At 35.0% G+C, this 26,015-nt stretch overlaps 1 protein-coding gene across 10 annotated transcripts in view; it reads right to left on the bottom strand.

Annotated features, from left to right (window-relative positions):
- The window catches only part of LOC117419752 (SH3 and multiple ankyrin repeat domains protein 3-like), a 276,153-nt gene that overhangs the window by 56,330 nt on the left and 193,808 nt on the right, over window positions 1-26,015 (bottom strand). For all 10 annotated transcript variants that reach the window (XR_009307250.1, XM_058985907.1, XM_058985911.1 and 7 more), the window contains one exon: window positions 8,435-8,548. Coding sequence is in view for 9 of the 10 variants with exons in the window: in XM_058985907.1 (XP_058841890.1) it covers window positions 8,435-8,548 (114 nt within the window). In the remaining variant the exon portion in view is untranslated. The remainder of the gene's footprint in view (window positions 1-8,434; window positions 8,549-26,015) is intronic.

The following is a 26,015-nucleotide window of genomic DNA, read 5'->3' as shown; positions in this document are numbered from 1 at the left end:
CCAGTCTAATTATCTATTTGATTCATATGTATATTTTTAATACGAATGATTTGAGACTATATAAATGGTAAACATGTGTTTAAGTGTTATTCACCGATGATAGCAGTGGGGGCTGCTGAAACGTTCGCATTGTAGCACTTTATTCACTTTTTTTGCACATGTGAGTGGGAATAAGATTAATTATATTTCTGCTTTTTTAAAACAAGAAAACAAAAAAATGGTTGATACTGTATGTTGGTTCATCCTTATCATGTAAATGTTTTGAGATATAATAAAGGCACTTGATTTTTACAAGGCATTTAATGACTAATAATAATAATAATAATAATAATAATAATAATAATAATAATAATAATAACTCTATAATAAACACAAAGCAGTTGTTTGAATTGTGATTGTGACAGTGAGTGGGTCTGGGCCAACAGTAAAGGCTAAGTGCTTGAACAGCACATATCAACTTCATGTCAACTACAAAAAGGTTAAATGTATTTGTATTTGTTAATCCTTCAAAAAAATCAACTCATCCACTATCTCCCCCAGCAGCTATCCTGCCAGAGTAGAAATTGCTGCTCTGTAGGTCCTGGGAGAATCCCACCAATCATTAAACAGCTGCTTTCTGTGACAAGCTGCCATCACAGAGCTGTCATTATGTGTTAGTTTATGTTACCTCCTGTGTTGAGATAGGGAACTCGTGGGAGCATTTAAAAGATGTGCCGTGTGGTTCAGGACGTTAGAGATCTGATGTTTTTTGGAATCTGTAGCGCCAGCCCCTCAACTCAAGATCCCCAGGAGAGGACTAACAAGATTAAAGTTAGCAAACACAGGGAGCCTCACTTGACAGTTTTTCCCTTTCATATCTCAAAACCCTATAGCAAATGGCTTTTTATTTTACGGTTGGCATATAAATAAGGCCACACATTTTCAATTTAATGGGGGTTTATAAAATTATTATATACATCTAAGTAGCAAAGTGTGGTAGATTTATATGACTCTTGGGACTACAGTATGAATGTTAGGCCATGGAATCTGAGAGGCTTTCATGTGTCTAGAAGGCATGATGTAACCTTGAGAAAATTATGCATGGAATCTGAAACATAGGCATTGGATGTTAGATTTAAACGCATCAAGTGTAAAACCAATGAGCCATGGATTAGCTATATAATGTATACTGTGTGATATGATCACATATGTTGCTAGTTTTTGTACAGACAGATACAGAGGAAACAGAAATAATGAAGCAAGATAATAAAGACCACCTAAAACCGTATTTTGGGGATGAAATGAAGAGCACTTTGAGTAAGGAGTCTGCTTAGGGTAGAATTGGCAATAAATGTCCCCTCTCCAGTCTCTCGGAATGGATAATATTACAACTGCAGTTGTGAGAAAGCTTCCTCGTTAGAATCTTTTGCATATTTAAGTGGAAGACAATTATCAATTTAGTAATATAAAAGTAACACACTCTGATAAATAACCCTCTCTTATGAGATACAAAATCTTTTAAAACATGCTGTAGGTGCAAACCAAGGTCAGATAAGCAAAATTCAACTTGCCACATCTTTCTAAAAACACAAGAATAAGCAAATTTAAACATAGTTTGACTGTCATTATGAATGTAATGATTTTGAAATGTATTTGAATAAGTATTGTTAGGATCATTAGAAACCAGTGGGGTTTTGGTTCTAATCATAATTTTCTCCATCAGCAAAGAAGTAATTACCTTCTAGATCCCTCTTGCAACCATGTACAGATCAAACAAAATGAGTACAGTTATGAGAGCAATAACGTACAACAGGGACTCTACAATAAGGTCCAATATCCACATGCCTAGGGGTGTTGTTCGGCATGGTGCGAAGCCAAGTGCTGTTAAACAGCCTAGGCCTGCGGATATTGGACCATATTTGAACACCCTGCAGTGTGTTTTTGTAGGTAAATGCAAAGCCACCCTACTCACCCCTCCCAAAGTGATTTGGTTGTCATGGGAATCAGCCAAAGCAGTAAAAGGGTACAGTCAAATAGAGGGCTTTAGGAGATAAATTAAAAAAATACTGGCTCTTGTATTAAAATCTGAAATGAAAAAGGGGCCTCCGGCAGCACAGTCCTGGTATTAGTAGATGCAGCCTGTCCAAGGATGGGACATTTTGACCTTCTGGTCCGGATGCAAGTGTAGTGAACTGCCAACCTGTAGTTTACTGCCCTACTGCCACAGCAATATGTCCTTTTTTCACAGGTTGAATATTAATGCTGATACTAATGTAATAAAAAACTATACAGTATATATTACTTTTAACATGCATGGGTATGCAAGGAATGACAGCCACAATAAAGTTATAATATTTGGAAGGTATGAAAGACTACAAGTGTGGTTACACAGACAATATAAATGATATGGGTAACGTGATCTCCTTCCACTGTCTTATTGTTGAATGGACCATTCCCTCCTTTCAACACAGGCCCCCTTTCTTGCAATGCGTATCAATCAGTTCACACCCTGATTAAACCTTGTTAGAGAAATACATACTTCGGAAGCACCAAACTTTTTCACAGGATTTTAAACCGCTCATATTAAGATGTAAATGAGGCAATTTTTCTGCTGACTCGTGATATCTTAACAACGGATGAGGGCACAAAGTTATAGATCCAAATGCTAAAAATATTGCCACAACCTATTGACAGTACCACATAGATGTTTCTCAATTAAAAGAGGTTAGTAAACACTACTCTTTGAGAACGCACAAGATGTATTATGTCCTGAAAAATAAGAAACGAATATGCTCAGCAGTCATTTACATATAGAGAAACAGGTCCACACTCAACTTTAATGTCATTTACTGATTACGTTCCAAACCATTTCAGATCAAAAAGTACTTCTAGGCTGCTGTATAATTTTACGTACATTTTTTTAATTTGTTTTGTTGCTATCTTCTCCACAAACCCACTATGAATGGAATCTTGCTCAAGACCAGCAGCTGAACAGCCCCTTGCCTCCTCCTTCCTGCATTTTTGCTGATATAGTTTGGGCTAGGCTGGCAGAAAGATTGTATACATGTCCATCAGTGGTAAAAATATTCTAAGATGCGGCAACATTTATCTTTTTACAACAGTAGATGCTTTATTATATTCAATACTTTGGGCATCATGGATTTCTTTGATGTGGCTGTATCTCTCTTGTGTCATGTGTATATAAATGAGCACTCATGAATTGATCACTTTTACATTGTTATTCCTGTTCATGTTTATTTTAGCATTATTCTAAAAAGACACTGATGAAGCAGGTCCACACCTGTGAGAGCCATCTTTTTGGCCCTAAATAATTAACACCCCTTCCTCATAAACTGACATTTATAAGGAAGCAAGCAAGCTATTCACATTTGTCATGCAAGTCACATCCACTTATTTTATTTTACCTGTTCTATGGTCATTCTTACCTTTTATGCAATAGTTAGGAAAGGAGTCCCCTGCAGTTTCTATTGACAGATACAAGGCCCAACCTGCTATTCAATATTGGGACTGTTCTCTCAAGCAGACATTTAAGCAATAGTGCCAACTTTTGTAGTGGTTTTCATGTCTGTTGATACAAAGACTTTAATGGTCATATCTTCATCTTACTGTCAATCCAAAGCAGGCAATTATTTTGAGTCTTTTTGAACATGAAAATGTTTTCTGTTAGTAACAGAGACAGATTTTGAAAATACTCAAAGATCTGAATTCTACAACTAAAATCACACTGTTACATAAACATTGAAGAACAGACACTATGGGGACAATTAGATCAACCTATACCGTTCCAGGATATTTTACAACTGTGTTTGTTTAGAGTATTCTACAGTAACAGGGATCCATCTGGATTGACTCAACCATTTATTTTTAACTACTGCTACTGTAGATGGTTGATGTAATCGAGGTTGATTTCCCAGTGCTATGCAATGCTCTTAAAAAAGCTGTGGTTTATCCCGACGGGATGTACTGCAGGTTGGTCAAATCAACCCTTATGACCAGAGCCATTTTTCTAAGCACACAAGCAGACATTTAATGCATTTGTATTCCCGAATGACTGTATTGTATTTGAAATATATAGATGATATTTTCTCAAGGATGCCTCCACTGTCGGCAAAAAATAAATAAAATAAAATGTGAGAGGAAATGACAGTGACAATATAGGTATCGAAACATTATTCTTAGAACTGAAACACACATTTTAAAAAACAAGCCGCTTGAAAAATGCATCAGAAATTAGACTTGTTAAATGAGTTGATTACTTGGCGTTGGCTTGTGGAGTTCATCAATTGGCCAAGGAGGAATTTCTCAAGTGACGTGCAAAGGCTAATGTACAATAATCCTTCAATAACAGCCAGTCAAACATATATTTAGATAGTGTAAACGGATGAAGAATTGTAACCTTAAACCTTAAACATCTTGATAAGGAGAATATTGCATCACAGGGCATTAGTCCATGAAGTTAAAGCAGCTCTAACAAATAAATACCAACACAGGGCAGGAAGATACACCATTGAAAGCAGCTATGTGACGCCCTCTTACTGTTAAAAACACTGAGGTTATTCTCCAACTTATACAATCAGCTTCAATAATAGCTCATCTTCAGGGTCTGACATTAATATGCTTCTGTTTCATGAATCCAGGGAAATGGGACAGTGTGCCAAAAAGCTGAAAACTAATTTACAAACCATTTTTTAAAAACATAACTACAAAGTAATCCTAACTTTCCAGGCACACGTCATATTTGTTGGACAGTCAGAATCTGAGCCTATGTACCGAAGTGCTGTGTTGGTACTCGTTCCTGTGACATGGCAAATATTTTACAAATCGGGTTTTCTACAACTAAGCAACAAATAAGCCAAAAGGAAAGCGCTGAAATCAATAAATCATAAAGAAAGTAATTTTGAAAAAAAATGAAGAGGAACATTGAGAGTTGAGGCCAGATGGGCTCCATTATGACAGTGAAAAAAAAGTAATGTTCTGCCTTGTTTGGCATCAGTTTCCCAGACTTGCAAATAAAACAGCAGCTTTATTTGTTTTGAATTCAACATTTCATTTACATCATATCCAGTCTTACAGTAAGATGTCCCGATCGACACCCAGATACGTGATCGAAATGTCTTACTTTGATTTGGGATCCGATGTGTTCAGGTCAAAAATGCCATTCACAATCTTCCCAGGGCTCGTTGGTATCACACTCAGCAAAACTGGCGCTGACTGGGAGAGGCTACACAAGCGACAATGCTCTGAGAAGGATTGTTGTTATTTTGTATTATGAATATTGTTTTAATAGTGTTTATTATTGGGATTAGGGATGGAAATTTCGAATAGTTGCCTATTTTAATACACAGGGTGCAACATTTTTATGTATTCAATTACCCGAACTCTGGTCCCTTACGCTCCCAAGAGTAAAATGCAAATGCGTGTGTACAAGCAGACAACATAACAGCGTAAGCTGGTAAAGTTTAGCCGGGTTCACAAAGTGTACAAACAATGTCCAAGACGAGATTTCTTCGTTCAATACCCTATTTCTTTAGGCACAAGTTTTTTCTTTTGTTTACTGAATTAAAATACAGAACTCAATGAGCAGCAATGTCACAGCGTATCTCTTCCAATTAAACCACCAAATAATTTTTTAAGTAGTGTATTCAGAATAACACCTATCATATAGCAACCTAAATATTCAACATCTGTTTAATTCTAACAAATAATATTTATAAATTAATCTTAATAGTGTAAATATTGTAACCTGGCAAAAACAATAGAAAATACATTCCAGCATTAAAATAGCTTAACATTACTAATTACAACTAGCCATCAAGTACTGACACCAGATTTATCAAAGTCAAGTTACTTTGTTTATCCAATAACCTGTAAATAATTCAAAACAAAAATACCTGGTTGCACTTTTAATGGTCAGTGCAAATGTTGACGTTATTCCATCCATTCACAGAAAGTCAACAGTAAATAACAAAAAATAACTCCTTCCCAACTCCAAGTATCTTGCCTTTTCTTATTAGTCACTGTGTTTTTTTGCTTTACATTTAGTATGTCTTTATATTCATCATAACGTTAAATTATCTTTCTAATTTCAATGTTACCCAAGTTTGGATTACTTCTTTTAGCACTTGCTATATACATTATTTTATTTCAGTTCACGCATTCAAAGTTCGCCGGTGCCATGCTCCCGGAAGCTGTTTCACGACTGGCTAGCAACAGCTGCAGAAGCTGCTTGTACAGTCATTATAGAGGAACTCAAGCAGGGATCTGTTAACATTAGCTAAAAACAAAGCAATAAAACTGGCAACAATTTCAAACAGAATACGATTACTGTAGAATGTTGCTATTACAAGCATTGCATAATTAATTAGGGTTACCATATACAGTTAGAAACATTCTGCAAATAAAAACCATCATGAAAGAATATATAAATATGTTGGGCCAGATAAAATTGCATTCGGGCCTGTAAAAACAGTAGTTCAGTGGCCCAAGGGGCCAGTAGTTAAAAATCTAAAACGTAGAGCCCTGATCTTTTTGAACTGGAAAACATAAGGTCGAGAAAATGGTTGCACTACTTTAAGTAAATCTATGCCTCTTTATTAAACACAGAAAAGCACTCCAGATAATCACTGCTGTAGAGAACGGGCAAGTACACTGCAGCATCTATGAAGGATGTGCTGCAAGGACAAATGTGATTGAAATGATACATGTACTGTATTACAGCTCTAACAAGTGAATGCAAAACAACCTCATATTCTGTTTTTCTTCTTGACAAGCTACAACTTTGCAATGGTTTTATATTCTCTTTAGTAAATAACAGTACAATAATGCAAACAAAGAGCCAGCACATTATTTAAAGATGCTCCTGGATACTAAATGGAATGCTTGTGATACAACACTCCGTGCAGCAAAGTCTTTTCTACAGCTTGTCTCTTTAACTTCAGACAAAGGAATCCATCACAAAACAATTCCTACTTCAGAAGGTTAAGTGAGAGGGGCCATCTATCACTCTGCCTTGCAACAAAGTTATTTATATTAAAAAGGTTTATTAATCACACACAAAAAAAGTTGATGCTATTGCTTGGGGCCAGCCATTTGTTTTCCGTTTTAGATTTCCTTTTGTTGAATATACCTTTATTTATAAAAGAAATTTTCAGCAAACCGACTGCCACAGTTTCTATTGTAATTAAACACAGGCCCACAGGAAAATAATCATTAATTTCAGTGAAATTCTTTTACCCCCCTTTCTAAATTTAGCATGCCCCAGCCATTTCAACTTGTATGACCCTAACTTGCTCATTGAGCACACTGCTGAAAGAAATTGAGATAGAGACGCTTGCTGTAGATTTCTTTCTTTCCTTGCAAGGCAAAGCCCAACTTCACTTGCAAGGGATATATCAGGGTCCAACATTCACCACACTAGGAAAGAAATGCCCCCCCCCCCAGCAAGAAACACAAACCCAGCTGTTGTAATTTATATTTACAGAAGGGCCACACGCTCATATCATATTCACATCATATCCATTGTGCTGCATTGGAATGCAGATGATTTAACTCTTTGACTGCTACAACCCAGGTTTTAATACCAGACAGGAAACATGTGAAGCACAGCTTACAATTGGACCAGATGGCCGAATCTTAGGAGAGGGGGAGGGACTCTTCATTTCTGTCCCAAACTGTGAAGCCTTTCATCTGTCTCAGTGACAATCTCACAATGCATTTAAATAGGAAATTTAGTTGGCCCGCTTCTGGGCTTATGTAATCCTCACTCATTGTCAGTATTTGAGCTGGGAGTTGGCTGGAAGAACTCACAATGCATCTTAAGGGGAAATTCATCACGCTTGCTTATGTGCCCATGTCACGCTGTCAACTTGAAACTGGGACACTGTAAAACTTCAAAGGCTATTTTCTTAACTGCTGGCTTGCGATACATAGTTGTAGCTAGCTTGTGTGAATAACACATATCCTATATGTATATATATATATATATATATACAAAAATAAAGAAGCAGTGATCTCTTTATTTTATAGAAGTATTGTGTAAAAAGGCCAAGTTTGATATGTACTTAAAACCTCAACGGCATAGTGATGTGACACTATTAAACTGCACAGGAACAATTAACTTTTATACAACAGGAAAAAAGCCATTATAAACCCAATTTATTTGAGATAATTTACATTTCTATTCCTCATATCCCCAACTCTTTAAAAAAAAACACATTTAGCAGTAGTTCTCTCTCTGCTATGATAGATTCAATGGCCTATTACCCTTTAGTTGAAACAATTTCACATTAATTCTTGTCTCCAAATATTTAGATTGCGTCCCATCATTTTTTTCAGAACTGTAGAGTATAAAAGAGGAAATACATCCAGTCAAAATACAACAATAGGTAAAACAAGCAGAAATTGCCAATTTAGAGAAAGGGAACCTGTCCTCTACCTTGACGTGGGTCATACTGTCTCATCTGAACCTCCTCCACACATTCTGCAGGGAACCAGCCTGTTCGGCCCTTGACCGTTCCTTCCCAGAATCCACCTTCACCGATACTCAGCACTGTTGGAGAGAGAAATTGACCATCATTGACAAGTTGCTTTGAAATAATCTCTTACGTAAATCAGTTTCAGCTAAGTCTAGATATGTTTTTCTTTTTAAATATGGGTTCCAATTATTTCAGCAGATTTCTGTAACTACTGCTGCTGAACATCTTGGGGCAAAGATTTCTCAACATATTCTGGTTGTGAAGATTACGCTATTCTCCAAATCGTTCAGAAATTAAAAAAAAAAGCTTTATAAACCCAAACATATTGTGTAATAGCCCTTGTACCTCTTATTAGATTTGCTTGGTTGAAAATTCCACAGGGTAAATAACCTGTTACTCAGTGACAGCTCATAGACAATACTGTTCAATATTGTCCTGAATGACATGCACATGGTGCACTCCAGAGAAGCTGGTTCCAGTAGTGTATTTGAAATGCAGTGGCTTTGAAAAACCTTCGAGCAAAGTTACTGATATAAATGAAGACACACATTCATATATTTGTGCTAGTCTGGAAGACATTCATTCTATCTCTCTTCCTTCCATTATTTTTAATTTTTTTTAAGGTTACATCAGTAGATAGATACAGATGCAAGATTATGTATGTAAAGAATCAAATGATTTAAAACTTCCACAACCTAGCTTCAGGCAATGACATCTTAAGATGCTTCCTGCTATTCCATTGAATTACAGCGGCTAAAAGTATTTGCTGAAAAACATATTTGTTGCCATTATATACAGAATAATAGTTGGGCTGCAGTGAATTATAAGGTTATAACTGCATCAAAGAGTTCTGGTGACATCATAAACCACCACAGCGAACCCTGAGATGCAATTATAACCTACAGCAATGCACTTTTATAATATATGGATTCCACGACAAATGAATAGTTAAAATTAATAGTTTTTACATTTTAAAACACAGTAAAATATCACAAATGAATCACTGTCAGTCAGTATCTATTTTAACTGTTGCCTTTGAACATTTCCGTGGTGGGGTGTGGTAAAAGATTTATACTGTGACACCCTTGACAATGCAGTCCAAACATGCTTTGCATGGATTTTCCTAGAAGCAGCAGTTCATTCTACTCTCCCGTAGGTGGTGCTGTTGAAATTAAATAGCAGTATACACTCCCAAGGATACCTCTCACAATTCCTGACTCATATTCAGTCACGTCTTGTTTGTTTTTATACAGAATACAAAGTTGGCTACATGAACATCGGGGTCCCCAATGCCATGTCGGTCTCTAGTCTTTGTTGAGTTTTTGTTTTCTTCGATGAATAATTCTCTGTCTGTTTGTACTGGGAATTCCAAAACAGGATGACATTGTCAGTGTTTGGAATAAAAAAAAAAATAAAAAAAAACACAACCAGAAGTTTAAAAGACATACAAAGAATTCCAAGAAAAATGGTTGAGAAAGTTATAAATACGTGATTTTTCTTACGGGCTGAGGTGCAATTATAGTACTTATCCATATGTTATAACAGTAATATAAAACATTATTATCTTTCACTAATTGCCAATGCATAAAACAAATGAATTGTTTGGCTAGTCGCTTATTGCATACTAATGGCACCCACTGAGTGACATTTTAGCAAAACTACATCACACAGGATTACAATTAGCATCCAAAACATACACATACGCTGTGCAACACTCATTAAACGCTTAATCAATACATACACTTACACCCTCCAGCACTGTTAGACATAAAAAGCCGTACTTATTTTTTAGTTATGTAACTGAACATTCCTCTGAGCTGAAGCACTAAAGAAATCTTAGAAAATTCAGGGAGAATATTTTTTTTTCATCAAATCCAGAACCAAATACCATTACATAATGAATAACCATATATATATATTACATAATAAATGCATTATTTTGTTTTTCTATAACACAAAAATGTAAGAAATAGTGAAAAAAATACAACATTGGAACATTTTTTTTTTTTTTAACAGAACTGCTTCTACATCTTGGCTGTTGTCATGGATACCACCAAGCACTCACACCATTATTGAACCAGACACTTTAAATTAATGTGTCTGTGGGATATTAAGATATGTAACTGCAGACTTATTCTTGCTAAACGTATAAAGGAAGACACAGGACACTGAAATAAATTTTAAACAGGCTAAATTAAGACTTAAATTATAGAACGGGACCAGTATGCCCAGTCTTACAGGAAATAAGTGATTGTCTGATCTGCTGGTCATTAAAATGTTTGATTGTCTGTCCTTCCACTATCCTTCAAAACATCACACATCATGATTGAAGCGATATAGATCTATAGATTCGGTGTGCAAGTTCCAATTCATTGTGTTCAGAAATGTGTGCATTTTATGCCTGACACATTTAGTTAGAAACACAATTTATTTAATAAAATATCCCTGAAATGTACAAGAAAAGTTTATATCTTACCCAGTATGAAAAAATAGCATCTTTGCATAACTCTGTGCAAACTTATTATGGTCTATAAAGAGTTTATATAGTGTCTCTGTAGTGATCTTTAAATGATTAAGATCTTTGACTGCAATAGTGGAATACATCTCTGACAATATATATATAATGAAGATATTGGATATTGATTGCATGAAATCCCATGGGGTGGTACCCAACCACTGGACCACACAGAAGGCTGTGTGGTCCAGTGGTTAAAGAAAAGGGCTTGTAATGAGGAGATCCCCGGTTCAAATCCCACCTCAGCCACTGACTCATTGTGTGACCCTGAGCAAGTCGCTTAACCTCCTTGTGCTCTGTCTATCGGGTGAGACGTAGTTGTAAGTGACTCTGCAGCTGATGCATAGTTCACACACCCTAGTCTCTGTAAGTCACCTTGGATAAAGGCGTCTGCTAAATAAACTAATAATAATAATAATAATAATAACATCCAGCTTCAAATTTAGTATAGGTCAATATCTCATTTCACTCTAATCAAAGAGCAAACACTTTAAACTTACCCATAACACAACATTAATTCTTTTCATTGTGCTACGATTCACACACTGATGTAAGGACCATGCTAAAGCAACATTCATGCAAAGCTGTGACCTGCTATAAGGTCATAGACCTGCTATTATGATTATTTATTTATTAGCAGACACTCTTATCCAGAGCGACTTACAATTGTTACATTATTTTTACATACAATTACCAATTTATACAGTTGGGTTTTTACTGGAGCAATCTAGGTAAAGTACCATGCTCAAAGGTACAGCAGCAGTGTCCTCCACCTGGGATTGAACCCACAACCCTCCGGTCAAGAATCCAAAGCCCTAACCACTACTCCACATAAGGTCCTAGACCTGCTATAAGGTCATAGACCTGCTATAAGGTCCTAGTTTTATGTCAAAAGGCATAGGACTGATCAGGGTACTAAATTATCCAAGGAAGGATCTGATTAAATGTGCAGTCAATCGTTTGGATGTGCCAGAAATTTAGCTAATAATTAATGTAATTAATTAAATTGTTTTTCATAATGGGAGCATCTTTTTAGAAAACAACACTGAGGTTAATATATACATGTTACATGATTTATATTTTTTAATATACAGTATAATGTGCTCATTACCACTTTTATTTTTACAAAAAAACAACAGCACGGGTTGACCTCAGTTCCAACCTTTTTTATTTATTTATTTTATTTTTCTTTAGTAGGGCAATCCTTTAGTGATGTGTACATAGTAGAACACCTAATGTCTTATCAATTTGCAGTAGAGTTATACACTGTACTGCATGCGGCATTGAATATATTTGAGAAGTTCAGCAATACAGCATGACAATAACGCTTAAAGAACACAATGTCAAATGAGAAAAGTTATCACAACCCTTGATCATTTGATCTGTCTTTAACCATATAGGAAAATCCAGCTAACCACAAACCATTTTATTGAATGCTTTTTATACTGTATGTATATATATATATATATATATATATATATATATATATATATATATATATATATATATATATATATATATATACTGTTGTATGATTAACAATGCAACAAAACTGTTTTACACACATTGGTGTTGCAACCCAAAATAATCATAGTATTATTTCTTTATATTCTAGGTTACCATAGACAAAATGTGTTATTGCATCCATTTTTCTGCTCTCAGTGCAAGCACAGTACTGTAGAAAAATGCACTTGAATTAAAACGACACTCCAAAGCAAAAAGTTTCATACCAATAACAGAATTCAAACTTTAAAAAGCAGGAACATGAAAATAAAATTAAAAAAAAATAAAAAACACACGCTGACATAAACTTCACAAAGTCATCTTTTTACATTTAGTTGGAGAAACAAGGTATGGGGAAAAACAGACAATTGTCTATTTTAACAAATGTAAAAAAAAATAAAAAAATATGGGTCAAAAATATTATCATCACTCTAATTTATGTCAAGTTGTTTTTGGAGTGGCCATAATCAACAAGAGACACATATATTCTGACACATATACTTTTCTATTTATATAATGATGCTGTTTTACACTTTTAATTTTAAACAAGTATTGATCTCGAAGAAATACCTGTCAATAGTGAATTGTCAATGCAAGGTCTCTAGCTCACAAATGTCCCATTCATGCAGTCAATCAATCAATCAATCAATCAATCAATCAATCAATCAATCAATCAAACAATCAATCTTTATTTGACATAGCACCCTTCACAATAAATTATCTAGTAAGTGTTGGTGCCTCCCTTACGGAAACTGGCAGCCAATTCCATAATTCGGGGGCCCTAAAGCCAAATGCTCTACCACCTGTGTTCTTTTTTTAAACCTTAGGGACAGTAAGCAATCCTGCGTCCTGGGATCGCAGTGGTCGTCTAGGTATATATGGGATTCAAATATCATTTAAATATGAAGGAGCCAAACCGTTTAATGCTTTGTAAGTAATAAGCAAGACCTTAAAATCGACCCTAAACCTTACAGGAAGCCAATGTAGGGCTGCCAATACCATGTCTTCTACTTCTTGTTCAAACCCTGGCAGCAGTGTTTTGCACAAGCTGCAGTTGGGATAACACATATCTGGGAATACCAGAAAGAGCATTGCAATAATCCAGTCTGGATGTTATGAAAGCATTCATCAGTCTGTCTGCATCTTCCATGGAAAGGAAGCGTCTTAGTTTAGTGATATTTCTTAAATGAAAAAAGACACTTTAGTTATTTTTCTAAATGACACCAGTCAGTACTGGGTGTTCAAAACTCCTGGTAATGAAAACTGTAAAATCACCAATTCTTACTGATTCTGAAGTGATTCCCACAGCATGAAGCAGTTCGTGAAAATGTGTTTTTTCAAGCTTGTTCATGTTATGCAGTTTACTTTGTGATAGACAAAGTAAGTCTCTGGTGATAGACAGTTTACTTTGTGATAGACAAAGTAAGTCTCTGGTGTTAAATGCGACCTGTGAACAATTACTGACAGAACTGTAAACAAAATGTCTTCAAGAATGGAACCCTGAGGTGCACCATTATTCATTTGTATAAATTCAGATTTTCAGTCATAAGTTTTGATTATGAAACTAACCAGCAACTTTATCATTTTGTACCAATTTCCTGTAGTTTTTTAATAGTTTACAGTCGACTATCAAAGGCTTTAGAAAGATAAATACATAAGGATGTTTTTTTTTTTTTTTTTTAATTATCTGTGGCTTTGTGGCACTTTTATGGCTGCAGTATCTATTCCATTATGTGGTTTACTATTACCTCCTGGGTAACCAAGACAATGTAACTGTAACATTACCATTGGACAATAATATTACTTTCTATGAACCTTGCTATTTTATATTATTAGCACTTAGTACTTTGTAAGAATAAAGATTGACTACAATGCAACAAGCATGATCTTCTTATCTCTATGATTACCGTAGTTTTTAACCAGTATTATCAGCTCATAGTATTCTATATACAGTAGTATACCGGGGTATTTCTGCTGAGGTGATCATTATATATAATTTTTACATTATCAATAATACACTGGGTATGCCTTATACACAAGGTCTAAAATTACAGTTCACTTATTTTGAGGAACATTACTGTAACTCAGAGTTCATCTTCTAGTTGGTCTGAAGCCATTAAAAAAAGCTGTAAGTTAAAAGACACTTTTAACCCCCTGCAGGCAGGAAAGAATACATCTGGGTGAAAATCAAAAACTTTGTAAACTGACGATTTCCCAGAGATACGAATAAATTACTAAAGTCATTAAGCACTTGTAATTAGATTTGTTCTGGATAAAATGAAAAAAATGCCATAACTGTCTGACAAATGCACCATTTTATTCAAATGCACCATTTTATTCAATACTGGATCAATTCCCTTGATGGCCAATCTTTACTTTTATAGATTTGCTGAGCGACAATTTGTAATTAGCAGAATTATTACCACTGGCAAGTACATCTTTTATTCCAATCATTTTATCCCTGTAGAGGGAACAAAAGAGTTGCTTTGTCAGGTGATTTATTTTAATTTTAAAAGGCAAACGTTTTCTAAGTTAGCTAAGTTAGATATAACCCACTACAGATTCAGGATGTGGTCTTGTATGCATTCTATATAAGGCAGCTTTACCAAGTCCCCAGCTAATTAAATAATAGTCATGATGACTGGGTTTTGTAATAGTTATAATATAATAATTATTTCAATTTGTTAAATATTGGACATCTTCCATTTACATTTAGCTTAGCGGTACTGCATTGTAATGCCAATATCTCTTACCACTACTTCCCCAATTTGCATCGCTTTATTTTAGGACACCTGTCCCTGGGGAACTTTGCTCCAACCCCAATGGAGTAGACTAGTCAGTTTTACAGCAGTGCCTTTTGCTTTTTGCCAACCCAGTATATCGAGCAGCATTGGTCTGTTAAAATGTCATTTTGCACTCAGACAGATTAAGATGTCCTTTTGAATGGAAGTTGTAGTAGTGTATGTCAAATAATAATGAAAACAAAACAAAACAAAACAAAAAAGATTCTATGTCATAAATCCTTTTTGAAAGCTTTTAAGAACATAAGAAAACTGCCCGGTTCCTAGTAACTGATTACTGTGCGAACTTGAAAGTCATGGGAAAATAGTTTTATACTTGTCAATTTATTTAGTTTTTCTTGTTTTGAGTTGAAGGGAAGATTGCACATTACTTCATATGTGAAGCAACTCAATCTTTCTATTTTTACTTAAAATGTATTTACCAGCTACACATTTCAAGGTAACTCAGTAGTCAATACTCAGATTCCCAGGATGTTTTGAACATTCAAGCCCTATCTAGGAGCATCTCACACAAAATAGAACGTCAATTTGAATGATGTTATAGACAGCAGTAAGAACTGGAAAATGTGTATAGGTCAGTGACACAGTGTTGGGATTTGCAAAGGTCTACTCTATCCTTGGAGGATAGTTGTCCTTGAAAATAAAAAATATAAATAAAAAAAACATACAAAATATTCCTTTAAATGCATTATTGCATTTAAATTACAGCTAAATGGAAATACTGTCAAAGCACTTGCAGACAAAAGCAATTAAAAGGCTTCAGCCAGTTAAAGCAAGTTGAGGAACAAATGTCAGCAGCAAACAAGAAAAACATGAATTAGATCTCCCTGATGTTGAAACTGAATGCATTATTCTAATAACTGTGGTCCAGTAATGCAACCCATCTCACAGTAATGATGGATAAGGGGAATCATTTTAAATCCTTAGAAAGAAAGTATCAATGTAACATTTCTTTAGAAAGAGCAGCAGTGCCATCAGAACTATATTTTTAGGCTGATTGAATCGTCTTTCAGCTTTGCCTTATTAGCCAGCAGAATGTCTGTTTTGAACATTACTGCAACCTTAAGGGTGAATCTACTGTTTATGAAACTTGATCAGTCTAGCACGCACTGCGAGGCTTGTCAGGTGATCAGAACAAAGGTAAGAACTTTGCAGACAGTAAAGAACCACACTGCTCTGATTTGTCGGTTACTCTCCGTGATTGGTACTCCTTAGACCTATTTATGTCGATAACACTGGACTGAGTACTACTCTGAGTTCAGTGTCCTGACTGTTATCACTGCAAACATACTATGGTGAACACTTCACATTTTTTAAACAGTTACACACACAAAAAAAATGTTAATTAATGAGCATGGCATTGTGGTTTTGCAGGATCAGTCAGAAGAAATATTCTTGTGCTCCTCCTTAAAACCGCAATGAATGGGGTTTTTGTGTTCGGCTCAATTTGACTCGAAGTTGAGATCAAAAATGAACTTTTTTTGCAAGTGTGTGTAAACAGGAACAACAACAACAACAATTCTGTCCTGCTATGAGCTGAATTGACTGTTTTAGACCCATAACAAAACCTGCATTGATCATTTTCTATCTGCACCGTTCCGTTGGTAGCAGTATGCATAAATAACACATGCCAGGGGTCCATCGGTTAATAGAGGGTATCGTATCTTACAGGATCAGATATAATAGAGTCTACTGTACTTATATGTGTACTGCCATTGAGTGTTACTGGTTATGACAACAAAATAAATAGGATTAACAGAAGTGAGTGTACAGGCTAGGGATTTTAGATTCTGTTTAATGTACTAAAGTTTAAACTTTAACATATTAGCAATGTTGGTAACTGCTCATATAACCCATTTTATGATACTGGTTAAATGTTAAAACACAACTATAAATGTTTAACATTGTGCTAACTTTAAACCAAACTATTAATACCCTTAGTAAAGGATACTTAAGAAATGTACACAACTAAATGCATTCCCCCACCACCCACCACAGTAAGTCTAATATTAATGTTCTTATTAATTGATACAACATCCTGGTTAAAGATCAGTTGGCTAGGTACAGTCACCACTTTTACTGATTAGGTGCTGATGCAGATTGAAATGCACAATCTTGAACTTGAAATATCATGCCGCCACATCATGTCTCTGACCCTTTTTGTTTTTAATTGCACATTGAAAAACCCAACTGAAATGTATTACACTACTTGTTTATGTGCTAAAACCAGATATTATTCTATCTTGTGATTACAATCCAGTACAGTAAACCACTTTTCATAATCCAGTCTGGAGATTTTTTGAATCAAATATGTTCATAGCTCTGCTGGTTCCCACTGTGTTCCTACACATATTTAATTCCTTTTTGAAAAGCTCAAGCACAGAAGTGTCATTTAAGAATACATTTCGCTCCTGCTTGTCTGCTCATTTTCAAGTTTATGTCGCACATCACAAAAGTTTAGTCAAGCTGCAGTTCCCTCCTTAGTTAGAAATCCCCAGCAAAGTCACTCAGATAGCTTGTCTTAAAAAAAATGTAAAACAAAATAAATTCTTACAGAAAAGGTATTATTATTATTATTATTATTATTATTATTATTATTATTATTATTATTATTATTATTATTATTATTATTGTGCCTGTATATTCTGTTTGCCAAATATGTTATGAATTTATGCAAGAAGGTGCACGTTATTAATAATTAACTATAGATTAAAGTTCCTTGGCACAGTGAAAAGGTGAACATTGAAAACAACATGTCTCTACTTTTGTTAATTGGAAAAATACCATCATATGAGTTTGTATATTCATACACCAATTAAAGGATTGCAGCTTACACTGTACAAACTGTAAAAATATAAAATATTTTACAAATCATCTAGACATGTGTGACAGGGAGAGAGGAATCTGAGCTGCAAGTCTCCCTCCCGACCAGAAAGGGCGCGGTCTACCCCCCCGATACCATTGCTGGTACAGAGGCAGACTTATTTTCTATATTTAATAAATACAGACCTGTGGAGCACTGGAGCTGTTGTTTGGACATTGTATCATTACCCACACCACTCACCTCCTGACAACATGTAAATATTTAGTGAAATGACAGAAGTTGTCTTCTGGCCAACGCATATATTGTAGGCTGTACAACTAGTACTGGTATTAAAATGACCATAATATGAGATTATGAGATGCAAAGGAACAAAGGGAGCAGTGGAGCAAGTGATTACTCTAAGCGAAAAAAAAAGGCTTTTGGAAATAGTATTTTTGAGCAAAACTGAAAAGCAGACAAGTGCAAAATTAGTTCACAAGCAGAACAATTGAAAACAGAAAGAAAAAGAAAGCAGAAGCTCAAAATGCACAGTGCACCAGCACATTAATCAAGTCTCATCTTATCTACTCAACTCATCTACTGCAATAGGAAACAGTGTGAGATTAAATATGAACAGTTCATTTAAAAGTGAATCATCGTTTATCCAGCCTCCGTGACTTAAAAGAAGAAAAAAATACAATTCAGTAAAGTGGCCAATAACAGCTAAAACATTGTAAAAAAAATGTCAGCAATTTTTTTTTTTAATATTACATGTATCTTATCACCATTTACGAATGTATAACACTGTAGAATCACACTTCTGTAAGTCATTTATTAATTCAACGTATCAAAAAAAGCTAGTAAATAATGTTAATAAAGCTGCTGAAGAAAGAAAGAAAGAAAGAAAGAATGATACTGTAAGCAGTACACGGTATCCATACAGTCACTATGACTGTGGAAGCTGATTTTGAATTGAACTCTTCTGAGTGCACCATAACCGTTTCTTTGTGACAGTCACTTAATGCAAAATGAGTTTTATAGGCCACAGTCCATTCTGTAATAGATAGGTTTGCCACTTGCCCAACAGCAAAAGATTTGTCTTGCAAAATACAATTAATGTTCCCAGTAATGTATTGTTATTTTATACGGTGCAATCTTCTTCATCCAGCAGTCAAACTTGCAGTTTAAACATATAGGCTGGGATGCAGCTTCAAATATATCACTGACTCAGAAGCAAGCTCTCACTTCACTCACCATGGAGCAATGGTTATTCTGGTTAAAGTTGCATAAAGTTCAGTTAATGGCTGCTTTTACAACAGAAAAAAATAGCCATACCCTTTTTTCCCCTATAATACAATAGATAACATTACTATCATGAAAAAACTACCAATTTCGTTTAAAAAATAAAGTAATTTTAATGCAGTATTTCTACAAATAAATTAATGCAATACAGCAACTAGGTCAAATATTGAAGCAGGTTATATATTTATAGTCTACTGGTTATTTAAAGTTTACAACAATATTACTATGACTACTACTAATACTACTACTACTACTAGTAATAATAATAATAATAATAATAATAATAATAATAATAATAATAATAATAATAATAAGCTTGTTATCTCAATGTTGGGTAGTGAGTCGTATCCCACAAACCTTGTTTAATTTATTTTAAAACAAATTAAATGTTTGTTTTGTAAACAAACAAAAAAGAAAATGACCATGTACGGCATTTACATTGATAAAGAATGTATTGATAAAGAATATTAAACAGCTGTCTACAAAGTATTTGTTTAGCTTTAATAGCCTACCTAATGGCTATCTATGTTTTAAGTTATATACTTATGCACTGCTTTGGACACAATATTACATGAAATGGTAACAAATGTTTCAACAGTCTTCTACAGTGTTACCAGATGACGACTGTAGAAACATTCACTGTCACACCCAAAGTCACCTTAACTGCGCTCATTCTTAGCTATAAACATGTTCATCTTTGTGTATGCTTATCAAAGTCACTGCATTTCAAGTTGTCAGTGTTTTTGCTTTGCTGTGGAAATAAACTTAATATGTTGCCTTGTTTCATTTTATTTTTTGGTGGAGGTGAAATTAAGATTTACATTGCCTCATCCATAATATTATCGCCTAAAATGTCCAGTTTTCCATTTAATGATCCAAGTTCTCTGTATACTTCCCGTTTTAAAAGCAGTCTATTTCTTTTGTCAAAAGGCGAAGGGGCACCGGCTCCAGAGCCCCTGAATGAGAATCTGTATTCTGTTTGTTTTTGTGCAGCTCTGTATATTTTATTATAGAAGCTCGCTTGAATCTGGCTTTTGTGGAACATTAAATCAAGTCATATACTGTACCTGTTCCCTCCTATTTTCTTTCTGTTTCTATTTTCTTTTTAAAAATTCCAAAAAGTTGTTTGGTACAGTACAAACGCTAGCACTTCCATTTTGCTAGCACACACTTATATTCTACTGTCATCTTAAAGTGGTTCTCTTAAGTCTCTTTTAAGCTGTGGCAAACTGAAGAAGCACTATCATGATATTAGTCATTGTGCAATGTGATCTTAGAAAGGAGGTCTGCAAAGGTTAGGCTAGAACTAAGTGAATTCACAGTGGAGAAGGTGAGAGATTGTTAATTTAAACTTACACCCACTGTCTCTCTAGGTTTGAGAGGTGTGGAAATGTTGTATTCCAACTACCAAACCTTCACATAATGTAAGGATTCTGTTTAAATATAATAAAAAAAAAATACATAATATTTAAACTGCGATCTAAAACACCTAAAACAAAACCTAGGTATTGTATATAACAAAGCAAGGGCTGCATGTACACTCATTGTCACTTAGTGGAGGTGACCTTACATGTGTAGCATATAGTTATTCATAACCATAACAGGAAATATGTACGTTTTTGTAATGCAGTTTTTTTTTTTTTTTACACACAGATCAGTGTAAATTATAAACATACAGGAAAAGGTTTACCACAAATTCATATTCATAATTATTTAATAAGCAAATATTTGAATTTATACTGTAATACACAATACACAAGTTTGCAACTGACACCTCTAATAAAATATATAAGAAATAGACATATGATCCTAATTGGTGTAGTTCAAAACTCACTGATGGCAACATAGCACACTCACATACCAGTAGCACTGGTTACACTTCATGTCTATTCAGGATATAAATAGGTAATTGACGAGCTTTTGATTTTTCTTTGGTATTGGAAGGCAACTCTGAAAGCAGCTGTGGCACTAAATGAAATCTAAAAAAAAGGTCAAGAGGTGCTTATCCTCTAATGACATGACTGAGTCCAATGTTGAAAACACACTGTAATGAAGTCAAGAGGGGGTAGATATTGCAAGACTACTCTCCAGTGGACTGTCAATTCAACTCAACTGCAGTATGATGAGTGCTTCTCATAAAAAGATTTCAGTCATCACATGAAGAAGAATCGTTCCTCCTCAGTGGTGCCATTTGCTGCAAATAGGAGGCATGAGCAGACGGTGCTCTGATTTTTGTTTTAGTTTAAAGCCACTTTTACATTAAGGGTGTCAAACATTAGCCCCCTAGCTACATTGATTAAGTCTGTTAAATAGATTCCTCCAAAGGGCAGTTGTTTAGTGATGCTTTCAGCTCAAACATTGTTACCCGATGTAAGTGAAGGTTCCAAACGAGTGACTGCATTTATCTAGTTCTCAGAAAGAAGAAGTTTAATGTTTAATGTTGGTTGTGGATGGAAGCCTCAGACAGATGTCCTGTTTGTGACCTTTTGCACATGCATCAGACCATTCAGAGAAGTCGTTATGAAAGAGTACTGTATAAATATAGGACTGATTAAAACTGTTGTGTTAGAACAGGGAAGAATGACATGAAGACTGCTGTTTTCTGTTTCTCCAGAATAAGGCAAGATATTTTTTCTCAATTTCTGTTGCATTGCTGTAAATAACGATACGGAAATTAACTGTTGTTGTGAGCTGATTCATTGGGGTCACCATTCACAAATAATACAAGTTGAGGATAACAACACTGAAAAGCAAGCAACTTACAGACATGTAACTGCACCCTTGAAATTGTACTTTGTATGAATGAGCTTATCGTGGGTAGAAGATAATTCATTCTATGGTACCTTTTCTAGTATTACAATAACAGGCAGCATAGGGATTCCCCCAAAGAGCCTGTATTCTTGCTTTAATACAAGAGGCTTTGTTTTGCTGTATGAAAAAAGCAATTACAGTGTTACAGGATGAGCTGGCTTGAGGGAGAATGTTAATAGACCCATGTTGAATGCAAATTATATCCCCCGGGACTGAACCCACAACCCTCCGGTCGAGAGGCCAGAACCCTAACCACTACTCCACGCTGCTGTCCTTATTAATTCACAATTACCACAACAACTATAATTTGCTGGTGACCACTATAATGTTAAGACACCACTTCTGGGTGATTGAAAGCACTTTGCACCCAGGTATACTATAAGATATGTTTTACGCGCACAGTGTTGTGTTTTATTGCAAGACAGCAGTCCAGTTTCAGCTAATATATGCCATATCATAGAAGATAAAAGAAACCTTTTTATATTCACAGTACCCCAATTAAACAAGTCTCCCTTCTTGTAAAGGAAAAGCTCCAGACTGTTTTCAGTGCTGGAAATTCCCTAAGTGCATCTCGTCATTAATATTAACATATACATCTGTTCCCAATGTTTACAAAGATTCTTCTTCAACATGAATAATACATCTGAATGTCTGGACTTGCTCTAGAATTGGAAATTTCATATCTAGGGTATTTTTGCAAAGCCTGATATTTAGCAAGCAGGTAAATCCTTTTCTAAGCTACTGCTCTTTATTGACAGCTTTATTTCAGTACTGTAAGTATCAAAAGTAATTTGATTGCTGAGCAGATTAGCCTCTGTTGGAAAGGGAGAGTCTGTACAGTCACGCTGATGACATAACTTTGTGAAGTATTTTTGGAAATGTAACTAGATGCTAGAAAAGGGCTTACAGTATCCAACTGATATAAACAGCATCTAAATACTAAAATACTAATTAATTATTTTGTTCAGGGTACCTGGTATAGTCTATGCAAGTCAAACTTCTAATTGTGCATGTGAGTCACCAGTCTATTTCTATATTAAAAATATATATTATAAAAACAGGCAGATATTTAGATCCACTAACATTTAAATCAGTTGTATAGTCCACTAAGTTTATTGCAGGAGCATCATTTTTTATTCCGTAAATAGTCCAAGGTTTTCACATGTAATCTGCAAGGTCAGAAACATTTGGTGATTACTTATCAAACATAATTACCAACACATACATTTACCCATAGAGACCAATAGAGAATCAAGGATTGGCAGACTGGCTGACAGGTGTTAGTATTCAAATGAGTCACCTTCTTTCAGGATGAACCCACAAAAGCCTAACAAGACGCTACAGTTCCAGGATTGGCAGTCAAGAAGGGTTAGTGTTACCGTCAAAATGAAATAAAAGGAAAAGTGCTATCTATTGGTTGCACAAAATGATGCATATAATTATCAGACTGAAAACCTATTAGCCAATACATATCTACACCGTACTGTGTATTACCTCCTCCAGAGAGTCAGAAGGCTTGCTGAGAAAAGTATTAACATCATAAAACAACACGCATCAGGTTGTCACAAAAGAACATATTATAAAGGAATTCGATTTTTCTATGTATGAAATAATGATAGTATAATATAGTCTAACATAATACAAAAATTGACAGGCTGGACTTGGAAGATTCAGTCTCAACAAAATATTTGTAAATGCAAGTACTGCCACCTTAAATATTTGCATTTACAAATATTTTGTTGGATAGGGAATAGAATATGTAACAAAAGGTATGACAAATGCAACTTGTTGTTCAATTTTCATGACATGACATTTTCTACTGTAATTTATTCTCAATTTTGGTTGACGTCACCTGCGTGAAAAAAATCATACGTGAGGGGCCACTCTGTTACTTTCAACTTACAATTTACAACTGTAACTGCAAATTTAATATAAAACAGTGACACTACAGTTAGCCATGTAACTCAGCCACTTAGCATTATTGTATTGTTCAGCCTTTTCCTGCTTTTCAGTGAAAATGCCAATAGACTAAGTATGAATAAAAACAACTATAGTTTGATTTATACTGTATTAAACCTGTATACTGTATAATATAGTTAAATGATGGCAAGCATCTGTATATGAGTTATATCGACACTTACAGCATGTAAACACATGGCTTCCTACCGAAATATTTTCATACACAGACGTTCAAAGCTATTAAACAAATATATCTAGAAAGTACAGATTTCATTTTCTTTATATAGTCATTGAGAAATGTTTTAATATGTGCTTTTAATGTTTGTTAAAATCAAATCAAGATGACACATACAGCGCAGGGGGTGAAGTCAGCTAAATTAAAAAAAGAAAAAAATCCTGTATACTAATGACAGGTGCCTGGCAGCCACAGTGTGACAAACCATACTCAAAACATTTGTCATGTACCCCCAGCTACAAATGTAAACTCCCCAAAACGAATGTGAAACCAAAACACAAAAACACCTTTAAAATGTACTTTGCTGTTTCTCAGTATGTGTTTTTGATAATCTCTGTTGTTTATTGTCTTTTGAGAATAAAGTGGTTTATTTTCCAGCCAGACCCAACTTGATAACTTTAATCCAGCTCCTCTTTAACTGGTTTACACTTATGTCCCATTCTGCACACCAGTGAATTGACAGCAGTTGTAATTCTAACATTGGTTGAATGCACCACTGCCTTTGGCTGCTACAGCCTTTTAAGACAAAAGGGCTAGTAAAACAGGAGGGATTACACTCATGATTATTTCCCATGCTATTGGGTGTATGAGAAAATCTTGGGAAAATCAAGGGCAACAACTCTCTCATTTAGACAAATTGAAAAGTACAGGGTATATCTAAGGGGTGTTTACTTCCAAGTTAATGTTACAAAATTATAATCAAACTTATTTTTCTCTTTTTTAATTTGCATTGAAGAGGATGAAAGACCTTGCCTTGGTTACGGACCAAAGCACTGGATTTATGAACAGCCCTTTTCTTGCAGAACAACACAGAGGATTGAACAGGATTAGTGCAGACTGGCTCAAATCTGTGATCAGAACATGTGGAACCAGTCCCGAGGCGGAACTGCTGCCCAGTTGTACTGGAATACAGCAGCTGGTGGACAGATATGAGAAGTGCATCCAGATGGAGACCAGGGTAATGTTCCAACATCTTTGAACGCAATTCTGTTTTTAGTTTGAAATAACATTATATTGCAATTTGCTGACACATTCGGTGACTCACATTCATTTAGTCGCTTCACTATATAAACTGGAACTTGAATTAGAACAAGCTCTATCGAACATAAATAGAGCGGGTCACAGCAACGGATGCAAACAATAGAATTTGCATATAAAACAGCTGCACTCATTTAACCTATTGCTCCCAATTAATTTTGCATTGTAATCCTCATACATTTCTGTACAACTTGTCCTTTTTATCACTTCGTGCTGCTTCTAACTAAAAACTGTGGAACCATTTGGTAGAAATAGGGACAAAAATGCAACAACTAATTATTCTAACTTCAGGACAAAACAGAATGCAGATTTTAATGCATTGCATTATCACCAGTCATGCATGCAACAGATAAATAAACAATAAATTAATAACATGCCTAGGAAATGTGTTGATATCTACCAGCTGGTTTACTACCAGTGCAATTGATACAAGCCATCCTGTAGTAAACACCACTGCACTGGGACATCTTGGGTGTCACAGAGATTTTTATTCACAGGATCTCACAACTAACAGAAAAGCATACGATGGATAACAAAGAAAATGTCCTAGTTATCTGAATGCGTTTTATCCATT

This window comes from Acipenser ruthenus, chromosome 14, assembly GCF_902713425.1.
Source record: "Acipenser ruthenus chromosome 14, fAciRut3.2 maternal haplotype, whole genome shotgun sequence".
NCBI lineage: Eukaryota > Metazoa > Chordata > Actinopteri > Acipenseriformes > Acipenseridae > Acipenser > Acipenser ruthenus.
Note: the sequence above shows the minus strand (reverse complement) of the source record. Positions and strands in the feature narration are given on the sequence as shown.